Here is a 12,919-nt window from a genome sequence, read left to right on the forward strand (position 1 = left end):
CACTGTGAGTGAAAAAAACATCCAAAATGCTGGCCTTTTCATGGGTGGTGGGTGCCCAGTTTCCGCTGACTGTTACTGCAGGCTCAATCACAGGGCCAGAAGAGGCAGAGCTGCTTAGAAGGTGACATTCCAGAGAGTGATGGAGACCCATTCACATGCTACGTCAGAATAAAATCATTCTTCCCACTACCAAAATGGTCTGAAATCTTTAGTGACTTGCACCCCAAAAAAGAAATCCCCCGCCACCCAACCAGATATGGTAACGATGCATACCATCCCACAAGCTGGTCATTCTTTATAAACCCATCTCCAAAATGAGTCACAGTCTCTACGCGCCCACAAATTCAACCACATGCATTTGCCAAGCTAGCAGTGACAAAGAAACTGGATCATGGTATGTAATGGTCACAGAAAAAAATACTTCTCTGGCACTCCCTACTACCCAGGTTCTACAGCACAAATAAAATCCTTACAAAAGGTTCTCTAAATCTTAACAAGCCTCAGTTCCGAAATACCACCTCCCCGAAGAGCTACTTTTCTTGCCCACACAGTTTGTAAACAACTCCCAACATTTTTCATCTAGGAAGAAGTGTAAGGTTTGATTGTGGAATCGTTTTCAGTACTTTCATGTTTGTTAATTTTAAGTGCTTATTTAGGTTTTCGGAAATTGTGTTTTCAATAGAAGTTTTTAGGAACTATTTGTTTGTGTTCTCCTTGTTTGTTGTTACGTTTCACTTTTTTTTGTTTTCTTCACTTTATGCAACATATTTTCTTCAATGTGTTGTACAACACTCTTGCAAACTTTTTAGCAAAGTTTGTTTTCCATTTTTTCCCAGCAAGAATAAAATGAAAACAAATTCACGCCTCCGTCAACCACTCACATTCTCTTGAACCTACCTGCTCTAAATGATACACAGCACCCAACAAGCCATGGATTTTACAACGCGCCCAAAGACGGCCATGGGATTAGCATTTTCTGTCCTAAATAATCACAGTCATAGCATCTCCTTCCCACCAACCAATCATAGTCTTTTCAACTCCAAAACCCACAACCAAGCATTTGTTTACTCAATCAATCATGGTCTGTGCATCTGCTACCTTAAACTAATCATAATCCTTCAATCTCACCCACCCCAAGCAGGTAAACTGTAGTCACTACACACCCTCCGTCCAACAATCCCCTATTACAAGTCAAGCAAGACCACCAATGACCCTCAACACACCCAACCAGTCATTTCTATACATACTGGCTAATAATTAATCAGCTGTTATCTGGGGGGAGGGGTGGGGAATCCTGTGTTTTTCCTTCAGCTGCGGCTTGAGTGCAACCACAGATGGTACTATGCTAAGGCACTAGGTTAGAACATGCAAATGCTAATTAAATATTTGTGGAATGTCACACTTTCCTCCCAAAATATTCTAGCACTGGAAATTAAGAAATCAGCCTTCTCGGCACTAGCACGTCTGATGTCCTGAGGGTTCCTGTGAAGACATGGGTGTCCCGACCTCCCTCCACCCCCGCAGTCGCAGTGTACACTCCCACATCATGACCTCTACATGCTCCACCCACCACTCATGGGGTTTACATCCCCACCTACCAGTCAAGGTATCAACAGGTTCCTCCCAGCAGAGGTTGTGGCTTCTAGCCTGCTAGTTGTGGGCTTAGGCGAGCGCCTCGGGCTTTATCTTTACAGCACATCCTCAAAGCAAACTCTACAACCTGCCTCGGTCATCTCTTCTAAAGCCTGCCCAGTCCAACTCCCATTCCTGCAACCTCCGCTCCAGGGCTAACCTATCTTCATTTCTACAGACCACCCACCATTCATAAGCCCACTTCTTTACAGTCCATCAACCTCCAGTCTCTGCCCCACTTTCCGTCTTCAGGCATCATCTCTGACCTTGCTTTTGATTTCTACAGACCCTAGCACCATAGTTTCTACAACTTCTTCAGTCTTGATCTATACAACTAATGTAGCGCTTTAGAAATACCACCTGGGAAGCCCCAGCCCTATTCTGTGCTGCCTACTCCCAGCCCGCCCACCACCCCACACAACCCCTGGTCTTGATATCACCATACCCTACTAAGGGGCACCACAGCCGTCAACTCCAGTCGGGATCTCAGGAGCCTCACTAGTCCTGCCCCATCATGACCTTCACTGCCACCGGTCACTACAATATCTGAGTAATAACAAAGAGTGACCCTGTTTTTATCAGTACGTCCGTCAAGTCCACTTCTCTACCCTCCCACTAATGACCACCACACCAGCCGTGTGATCTCTGCAGAGTCCCTTCTCTACCTCACTACATTCCACCAGGGAAGACCACTACAACCCCAGAAAAGACCACCACAACCCTGCCATGCAAACTACACTTCTACAGTAGTGATCCGTACAGCACCCAATCAATCTCCCCTACACACTTTAGTGATCGCTGCACTCACATCTAGTGACAATCCCCACACCCTGACCCGGTGAGCATCCGTACACCCCTCCAGAGAATATCCCTACACCCCCAAATAAAGTGATGAGCCCTAAAAACTCCTGCAGTGACGACTCGTACACTGCCTCAATGTGATGATCCCTACACCTCCTCAAAGTGACGAGCCCTACACCGCCTCAAAGTGACGAGCCCTACACCGCCTCAAAGTGACGAGCCCTACACCGCCTCAAAGTGACGAGCCCTACACCGCCTCAAAGTGACGAGCCCTACACCGCCTCAAAGTGACGAGCCCTACACCGCCTCAAAGTGATGAGCCCTACACCGCCTCAAAGTGATGAGCCCTACACCACCTCAAAGTGACGAGCCCCAAACCGGCTCAAAGTGACGAGCCCCAAACCGGCTCAAAGTGACGAGCCCTACACCGCCTCAAAGTGACGAGCCCTACACCGCCTCAAAGTGACGATCCCCAAACCGCCTCAAAGTGACGAGCCCCAAACCGCCTCAAAGTGACGAGCCCTACACCGCCTCAAAGTGATGAGCCCTACACCGCCTCAAAGTGATGAGCCCTACACCCCCTCAAAGTGATGAACCTTACACTTCCTCAAAGTGATGAACATTACACTTCCTCAAAGTGATGAACATTACACCGCCTCAATGTGATGAGCCCTACACCACCTCAATGTGATGAGCCCTACACCGCCTCAAAGTGATGAGCCCTACACTGCCTCAAAGTGATGAGCCCTACACCGCCTCAAAGTGATAAGCCCCAAACCGCCTCAAAGTGATAAGCCCCAAACCGCCTCAAAGTGATAAGCCCCAAACCGCCTCAAAGTGATGGCCCTACACAGCCTCAAAGTGATGAGCCCTACACCCCCTCAGTGATGAACCTCACACCTCCTCAAAGTGATGAACATTACACCGCCTCAATGTGATGAGCCATACGCCACCGCCTCAAAGTGATGAGCCATACACCACCCCCTCAAAGTGATGAGCCCTACACCGCCTCAAAGTGATGAGCCCTACACTGCCTCAAAGTGATGAGCCCTACACTGCCTCAAAGTGATGATCCTTACACCGCCTGTGTGAGGAGCCCTACACCACCTCCTCAAAGTGATGACCCATACACTGCCTCAAAGTGATGAGTCCTACATTGTCTCAAAGTGATGAGCCCTACACTGCCTCAAAGTGATGAGCCCTACACCGCCTCAATATGATGAGTCTTACACCGCCTCAATGTGATGAGTCGAACACCGCCTCAAAGTGATGAGTCGAACACCGCCTCAAAGTGATGAGTCGAACACCGCCTCAAAGTGATGAGTCGAACACCGCCTCAAAGTGATGAGTCCTACACCACTTCAAAGTGATGAGTCCTACACCACCTCAAAGTGATGAGCCCTACACAGCCTCAAGGTGATAAACCCTACACAGCCTCAAAGTGATAAACCCTACACAGCCTCAAAGTGATGAGCCCTACACCACCTCAAAGTGATGAGCCCTACACCACCTCAAAGTGATGAATCCCAGCCTTCTAGTGCAGATCCCTACTCTACCATCAAATTATTATCCAGACCCCCCTCCAATGGTAATCCGTACACCCACCCATGCGCGATGATACTTAAACCTCCCCACCCCCTTCAATGCAGTGATTACCTACCCACACCCTGAAGCCGTGGTGATCCATACATATCCCAACCAGTGACCATCCATCCCTACACTCCACCCAGTGAGGATGCCGAGACCCCCCACCCTGCGGTGTTCAATGCAGAAGCTCTATCTGTCATAAACTCTACATTCATCAGGCAGAGATCTCTAAACCATCCCAGCCAGGATTATTACACCCCGCCTGTACTGACCCGCTTACAGACCTACGGTCATGTTCACTGCACCCCTCCAGTGATGTCCGAAGAAACCCCAACCATGAGGTCAGAGCCGTGCGTGTGTGTGGTAAGTGTGTCAACAACCGCTGCCCGGACCTTTACATGGCCCCTCCACGGCAGTGTGCTTGCGCGCTAGGGGCAGGTGCTCACCGCTCAGGCTGGCCGAGGTATCCATGGGAAGCGTCCGCTGGCGACCTCCGGGTCCGTCTAGCTCAGCCCACTCCGGGTGAATCCAGGCTCAGCCCTCCAGGGCCCGCTGCCGGTGCAACGTGATGGAAGGACGCCCCCTCCTGATACACTGCATCCTGGGGTACCAGAAAACGTGCGCGCCCTCCTGGATTGTTGCGATGCTGGGTCCAGAGCCGGTCCTGTGTCTTGTGGGCGCACCTGCACCCCGAGTCCGGTGCCTAGGATGCGGGCCTCTTGCACAGCCTTACTCGGTGGGTGGCGCCTAGAAGCACGCTGCCTGACTCCAGTAGGACGGTGCGGGAAGGTCCCTTGGAGGAAGGGTCACCCGTGTGCAGTCCGATCCCTTTTATTAGCCTAAGATCACACGCGGAGGCAGGTGATAGCGGGGATCCACAAATCCCGCGCTCTCCTCCCCGACAGGTACACACATCCCACCACAGAGCATGGACTGGATGGTCCCTTCACACAGTGAGAGGCTGCAGAGGGGTGCCAGGGACTCAAAGCGCTATGGCACACCTGTCAGCACCTGGACTCCCTCCTCACCCTCTACCCCTCACTCCCCCTTCCCTTTCAGTCTCTCCCCTTCTCTTCCAGAGTCTCCCCCACTCCCTCCCTTCACCACGCTCTCCTCCTCCCGCGTACACTCTCCCTCCTCTCTCATGGCGCTTGCGCACTCCTCCTCTCGCCCCCTTCTTCCTGGTTCTCCCTCCCGCCGCTGCCAGCCCCCGAGCGCCCTCCGGATATTTGCTACATTCTCTGTATTTTTTTCTCCTTTATTATTTTTTTCTCCTTTCCCCCCCCAACCAGCAGAGGAATCCTCGCTGTGTGACGAGGCCTGTCACGTGGAGAGGGGAGAAGCATTGTGGGAGGCAGAGAGGGCCGCCTCTGGGCCTGTCCTCACTGTGGGTTGGAGTGGGGAGGGACCAGCACCTGGGCAGTGCCCGTGCATCCGGAGAGGGGCACGGTGGGGCTGGCATAGTGCCTCGAGCCTGGGTCAGGGGACCCGGGTCACTCAAAAAGATATGTATCGAAGTTAAGAAAACTAAATATTGTATTTCTATATATAGTCATGTTTTCCAGTCCCTTTCTCGATTGCTAGCGCTTCGTAGCATTGGCTAGGTCTCAGAGCGCTATAAATCTTTAGTTTGATTGGCGTGCTGGAAGGTCTTCCGGAGTGTCATAGAAAGTGTGCAGGCTGCAGGTTAGTCTGTAAAGAGAGCGAGGTAGGCTGCCTGTCGTGCACGAGGTTTGGAAACAGGGAATACGTGTTGCATACAATTACAACATTAGTTTTGTTTTTTAAAAAAGGTAGGAGTCTGTTGCCTAAGTTGGGAGTATTTGGCATCAATAAAACTACAAAACAAGCATTGGCAACACCAGTAGCTATTGTTTTTCTGACTTAATGCCTTTTAGCGATGCTGGACAGCATCGGAGAAAAAAAAAAGCATCGGGATAAAGTTTTTTAAAAAGTGCAGTGACGTAGCTACTGCTAGTGCTTAAGTCATTCGCTGTATATGATGACATGCACATGCTATTGGAATGATTTGACGCCACTTTGATCTGTAAAGAAGTGAGTTTTTGAGCACGAAAGTGGAAAATAAAAAGGACAGCAGGAGGGTGTTGGTAATGAAGGAGAGGGTACAGACGAGGAAGAGAAAAGTAGAGCAGAAGGGGGAGAGTAACTGAGAGGGATAGGGAGAAGTGCACAAGGGAGAGAGCAAATTACAGGATGGGAGAGAAGAACGCAGGGTGAACTAACACGTGTGAGAAAGCAACATCGACTGCCGAGGGGGGTAGGCATTTTGAAGGGTGGAGCGCATGAAGGAGAGAGCTGGAAAACACATGCACCCTCACGAAGTGCTTGGCCAAAAATAAATCCCTCAAAGTGAGCAATGGAAGGATAGAAGTTAGCCATTCAATGGGATGGTAATGAGGGTATGGTCCAGGGGAAGTACAAAACAAGCTGGACAACATAGGACAAAGGCAGCTACCAAAGAACAAGCAACAACCTGAACGTGGCAATAAAGAAACAAAAAGCAAGCAACGAGTGGGCTCTAAGCCCCTGCAAATTCTTTGTTAACTCACAATAGGTCTTAAACAACCAGAGAGCTTGTGCTGTCTGGTGGGCGAGTCTTAAAAAATGAGGGGCATCTCTCTCTCACAGTTTCTGTTTAGTACTGATAAGTGCATATACTCTCAAATTAAAAAGTATCTCACCCTAGCGTCCCTGCTCATACCTGTATGCAAAATAGAACACAGGCAAGTACAGGATATGCTAAGTAAACAAGACTCTGCGGACACTACAGTCTAGGTAGAGGCAACCTGTTAGCAGAACTGATAGGCTGACCTCATTTTTACTGACTTTCTTCTGCTGCACTAATCACGATGATCTCAAACGTTTGTCTATGATTGTGATTGTTACAGCACTGATCATTATCCATTATAGCCTTATGGCCCGCTGAAGTGGGCTGCCCCTCCTTTTATGGCCTGCTCCAGCGTTAAAGGCCCGAGCCCAAGGAGAGGGCCTTTAACAAGGGAGCAGGCCTTTAATAGCCAGTCTAACCCAGCTACAGCGGGCTGTAAGGCTATTAGAACATTTCGCCCCTAGAGGGCAGAATGTTCTAATAAATAAAACAAAGGCCTCACAAAGCCAGAGGAGATTGAAATCCCCTCGGGCACTGTGAGGACTTTGTTCACAGCTGTTGCTGTGAGTCAAACATTGGAATGTTGGAGCTCTGGGCTTTTACAGCCATTAGAAGCCCAGAGCATGCCATTGTTTTCAATGGAGCTGCCAACTTTCGAATGTTCTAAGCTGTAGTATTTTTTTCTTCCTGCCCATCCTTCTAACTGACATACTTTATTTCAAAACTACTTGTAAAGCGTACCAAAACACCATAAAAAAAGGGTCTAGTCAGCACTACAAAAACAAGCATTGGCAAAGCCAATAGGGCTCTTCAGGGGTGAGTTATTGGCTTTGGCGATTGGGTGTGGTTGGTGACCGGGAGGGCGGGTATAGGTGAATAACAGGATGGTTAAAAAAGCACTATAAAGCAGCTTTAAGAACAAATGTATACACGCTGCAAAGAATGCTTTGCCTAAATGTACTATCTTGTAAACTTTGTATTGTCCATTACTCACAAATGTTAAGTTACCAAAGCACTGCCAACAGTACCCCTTGATTAAATAGAAGCGCTGTATGGTGCATGGGTAACTTGCACAGACAATCTACATATATACAACCAAAGTCCAAGAAAAGTGCTAGACTTTTAAACAAAATTCGGCAACATAGTCCATTAAACCAGAAGAAGGTTGATTTTTTTGCCACATCATTTTGTTTGTTTGCAGTTTTATATAGCACCAACTCGACCCAAAGGTATTGGGGTGCTTTACACCAGCCAAGGCCGCGACTCAGACCCGGTTCCCCAGTGCCAAAGTTGGCAGCTCTGGCCCTTACGCCATTTCTCTCTCCGTTGTTGAGGATTGTCTGAAAATGTCATGAACATCCTTCCAAAATGAAGGAAGATGCCAGGAGAGCTTTGGCTGATCGATCCAGGGGTGTGAAACCCAGCTTCACTCTGAGAGCAGAACTTGTGAGCTCTGCATGCGCTGCAATGACAGTCATGGCCATCACCTCTGCCGCCTCTGGTCATGTGACATCACTGTCATGCTGTCAGGAAACTTAATACATTAAATATGTTTGATGGCACTTTATGAAAATATAATACATTAACGATTTAAATATTTTTGTAAATCCAAAGAGCTTTCTGTTTAACATGCAGGAAAACTACAGTTTTTGCTCCTTGTTTGCAGGTCAATGATATCGGTAGCAACACGGCCGCTGACCTCCGTACTCTTCTGCTGGAAATCTAGCGCCTTGAATTGTGCATCCCGCTGCTACTCAGCATCTTTTTCAGATGGGTTCCAAGCGGCCAGAGTGTGTCCTACTGAAACATAAGGGAGAAGAAACAGGGGCAGTGGGGACGCAGCTGGGTTCAGAGTGCGTCCTGCTGAGACAAAGAGGAGAAGAAATTGTGAGGATGGTTAAAAAAAGAGCTATGATGTGGGCAGTGTTGATCGCATCAAGCGCAAATAGTACCTGAATCAAAGTGCAAGCAGATGGCAGCCGAGAGGCACTTATTAAAGCTAATGAATCTGTACTTGGTCCATGCGCCACAGACCAAAAGGGAAGACGCATGACAAAACACTGTCCAATGAGAAGGAGGCAAAGAGAAGCAACAGTGATGACAATGAATGGTGACCTATGGGCAGGTTCCAAGCCCATTATTGTACACAAGAGTCTCGCAAGCGAGAGCGCATGCACTAGGGCAAGCTCTCGTAGGCCCCCCCAACAAGTAAAGTAAACCATGAAGGGCCCCATGCACGAACCATTTGTTGCTCGCAAACAGTTTTTTTTTGTAATGTACAAATCACATTTTAGGATTCAGTAAAGGTTTAATGACTGCTAAAATGTAATTGCAACTGGATACCAATTCTCTGTTTGAAAGCGATTGTTGTGGACAGCCCTTCAAAATACAACTATGTAATGTATTAATGGTTTCCCACTGTAATTTCGGTCACAAACCATGGAAAACTTACACACCCTCAAGTTAATTTCTGTTATGTCATTTTATTTTTAATTCGCACATTCACCAAAGGTTTCTTGGCACCTGGGCAACAATCAGGCAAGAGAAGAAAAATAGGTATCAGTAGTAGGCTCACCTAAAGAGCCAAGTCTTTAGATTTTAAGTGAATAACCTTAAATTGGATTCCAACCATAGGTTTGACAGCAGGAAATTCCATAGACCTAGTTTCTTCTATTGAGATGCTGCCTTCCTCCATGCATTTGTTCCCAAAGTTTTGATGATAGGGAAGGGGTCCCCTTTGGATAAGCTCCCATTTGTAAATGTTGAAAAAGTTTCTGAGAGAGTAGACAAGAGACTAGGGGACTCAACTCTCAAAGGCACTTTTGGAAAAAAGACAACAGTTTTTTCTTAAAATGGAGCTCCATTTCCTGAGAGGAAAACTGAGTACTTAAAAACAATCTTATTGAAAGGTAATCAGAGACATGGGAGTCTGCTGACACTTGCAGGCCAGCATCCCTTTAATAGCCACCAATCAGAATGAGGGATCCACTCACTAGACACCAGGGAGGACTGGAGTGGCCCCTAGGCATGAACAGGTACCCCCTTTAAAAAAAAAAATGGAACAGTCTTTCAGCCCCCGTGGGCAGTATGAGTGGGGGTTTGGAGGAGAAAAGCCACCAGACAGCAGAAAGAAATTAATTAAAAAAATAGAGCTGTGTTGGCCATTCAGGGCATCGACTGTTCCTTAACCCTATAAAGGAGCATCCTACGCTGGCATCAGACCATGCCCCATCCCAGAATAGGCTCAGCACTCTTTGGGGTCCCCAGGGTGGAAGATCAGGCAGTTACTCCTTTCTGCCACCCCATTAAGTTGAAATACCACTGGAAATGTGGGCAATGGTAAAAAAAGAAGGGGTGAGAGTCGGCTGCCCAGGCATCGGGTGGTACCTCCACACCAGAACAGCCCCAGCAGTCCAAGTGGGGCAGACAGTTCATTAAACACTAGAAAAATGGTCAAAAAAGGAATGGCTGGGCCAGAGGTGGCCAACAGTCTTTTTTCCTCCCCGAGGAGGGCAGGGCTGAACGCCCACTAGACATCAGGGATTATTTAATTTATGTTATTTCTTTCTTAAATTAAGGTGGCGCGGTCCACTGAGCCATCAGCCTGACACTCCACCCCTAAAGCCCCAACAGTTTTTCTGACTCACTGGGACCTAGGACATTCCCTTCCCCTTGGCAAGTGAGAGGAAATGTGGAATTATTTTGGGCATAGTTTTGGTATATGGGCTAGCAGAGAGGAATTCAATCCCAATTTCCTCTCACTTGCCATGCTTTCGGGCACCATTTGAGTTCTGGTTCAACTAGCAATAAAGAAACCCTGGGCATTTCTGAAACCTAGAGATCCAGACAAATCCAGGGTGGTTTGGCATGAATAGATGCTACTGCATTTTCTTACCCAGCATGCCCTACAAACATGACATTGTGGTCAAACTCATACATTTTCCTAATATTTCTGTGTGGGAAAGTTCCTGAATCTGCGTGGAGACCAGCACTTTGGATAAAACCGGTACACTACTTGTGTAAGTGGGCCTATCACCTGGGACACAATGGACTCTAAAACCCAATTTGGAGACATCATATTTTCTCTATGTAAATTGACCCATTTTAGTCATCTGGGTAGCTGTGGTATTTGGGCCTGAGCTCGCCCTTAACCCCAGAAATCCTGCCAAATCTAGACATTTCTAAAACTAGACATCCAGGGTACTCTCTTTTTCTTGGATCCCACTAAATTTTGTTTACCAATAATGCACTGCAAACCCCAAAATTTGGCTAAAATTAAGCATTTCCCTCATTTCTGTGGAGCAAAGTTCCGGACTCTGCAGCGATTCACAACTTTCCTACCACCCAGCGATCCCACACATCTGAGTAAAATGGTACTGGCTTGTGTGGCTGGGCCTATCGCCCACTACATTAACTGACCACACCAGGGATCATAAAAAACATGCATTGCTTTCATATGGTCATAGGTTTCATCTGTTCCTGTCAAAGGCCATTAAAGTTCTCCACTGGTTTCCGGTGAGACCATGGGGTTTATTTGAAGATCCTGTGGTCCATGAACAAAGTATGGTATGGCACATGTTCTCCACACCACGATATTCCCAGCACAACCTTCACCTGCATCTGCTGACTGAATCAACCAATGTTCCTTCATAAAAAGGAAATGTGAGGGAGAGCTCTGTGTTTTGCAAAGTCTGAGACTGTGGAATACCCATAACCCTAGCCTAAGATTGGAACTGACCACATGAATTTCAGGAAACGCGTGAAAGCTGAACTCCTCAGAGTAGCAGTCTATTGAGCTGAACCTGAAACAAGGGGTTTGCTGATAAATATTACTCTTGGTTATTCACCCTCCCTGGTTGGATTCTTTTTCCCCTCCAATAAAGCAAGCTGTGTTTTCTTTTCTTCAGTGCTTTGAAGGTAATGAAAGGTAACAAGTAAATTAGATTGTTTTTGGTGGAAACACAACATTCAAAGAAAATTGAAGAAGTTAGGGGCAGATTTGTTTGGTGGAAACACAACACTCAAGGAAAATTGAAGAAGTTAGGGGCAGATTTAAGAAAAGTGGCGCTGCACACAGTGCAGCGCCACTGTCCTTTGCCCCTTAGCAACCCCAATGCCACCATGTGTGCAGTGTATTTAAAATACAGCGCACCATGGCGCAGGGTAGGAGGCAATAGCATCAAAATCTGACTATATTGATGTACTGTTCAGGGTTAGCAACAAAATATTGCCACTAACCTTGAACAGTACCTAGGGGCCCATTGCAACCAATGGTGTGCCACCTTTTAACGCCTACCCTGAGCAGGCATTAAAAATGCTGAAAAAAATGAGGATTTCTTTTGCACCATTTTTCCAGCCCCCCCTTGCATACATTATGTCTGGCTCAGGCATTATGTAGCGCAAATTTGGCATGGTGATTTTAGCCTCGTTGGGCCACATTAGCATTAAAAAAATGACGCTAATATTGCGCAAGGATTCACTAGGCCCCCTTAAATCTGGGCTTTAGTGGTTTTTTTAAAACAAAGAAGCAAAAGGTGATGGGAGGAATGCTTGTAAAATGTCTAAATAACTGCCCATCGGTCTGCCTAGCATTCCATCCCCTAATTTTTCACCCACTGTGCCACTCTAGACAGAGACACCTCTTAAATCTGTATTGACCCCGTTTCTCATGGGAACAGTCCACCCTAAACTGGCAGAGAAAGACCACTCCCAAGGGGAACACAAGCAATACAAAACCAGTTATTATTAGGCCTCATGAGTGAGGTATAGTTTGGAGCCTGTGGTACAGCGAGCAAGGGACCCACATCTGAGCATACTCTTTGCCACTGAGAACATTAAATTAAAAATACAAAATGCGATACGAGGAATTAAAAGTCTAAACAAGTGGGTCTTAGTGGGACTGCTGGGGGTCTGAGAAGCCTACTGAGAGGTCCACAACTGCTTAGAAAACTAGATATTATTAACAGGTTAACAAAGTAAATATGAATATTATGAATAAAAAAGAAAAATATAAACTTAAAGATTGTAAAATGTTATGTAAATATGAAGGAATTTGAAATAAAAGGGTAACAATTAAGTTGTTATCCTCAGATTGATTCGCGGGAGCAGTCAGTACAAGTGCATCAAAAAGTATATAACGTGGATAAAGGGGTGGCCTCCACTGAATTTAGAAAAAATTCAACCGTCCCATTAAAATTTCGATTTTTTAAAAAGATTTGTTTGTGACCAAAATAAAATATTTCATCTTCTGTGTATCTCTTTGAGGAATCC

General features: G+C 46.8%; 1 protein-coding gene across 1 annotated transcript in view; it reads right to left on the reverse strand.

Moving 5' to 3' along the window:
- ELK1 (ETS transcription factor ELK1) overlaps positions 1-5,335 on the reverse strand; it is a 101,919-nt gene extending 96,584 nt beyond the window's left edge. Inside the window, exon 1 of the mRNA XM_069209656.1 lies at positions 4,467-5,335. Within this exon, the coding sequence (XP_069065757.1) occupies positions 4,467-4,491 (25 nt within the window). The 5' untranslated portion in view covers positions 4,492-5,335. The remainder of the gene's footprint in view (positions 1-4,466) is intronic.
- Between the last annotated feature and the right edge of the window lie 7,584 nt (positions 5,336-12,919).

The sequence above is a fragment of the Pleurodeles waltl genome, chromosome 10, assembly GCF_031143425.1.
Source record: "Pleurodeles waltl isolate 20211129_DDA chromosome 10, aPleWal1.hap1.20221129, whole genome shotgun sequence".
NCBI lineage: Eukaryota > Metazoa > Chordata > Amphibia > Caudata > Salamandridae > Pleurodeles > Pleurodeles waltl.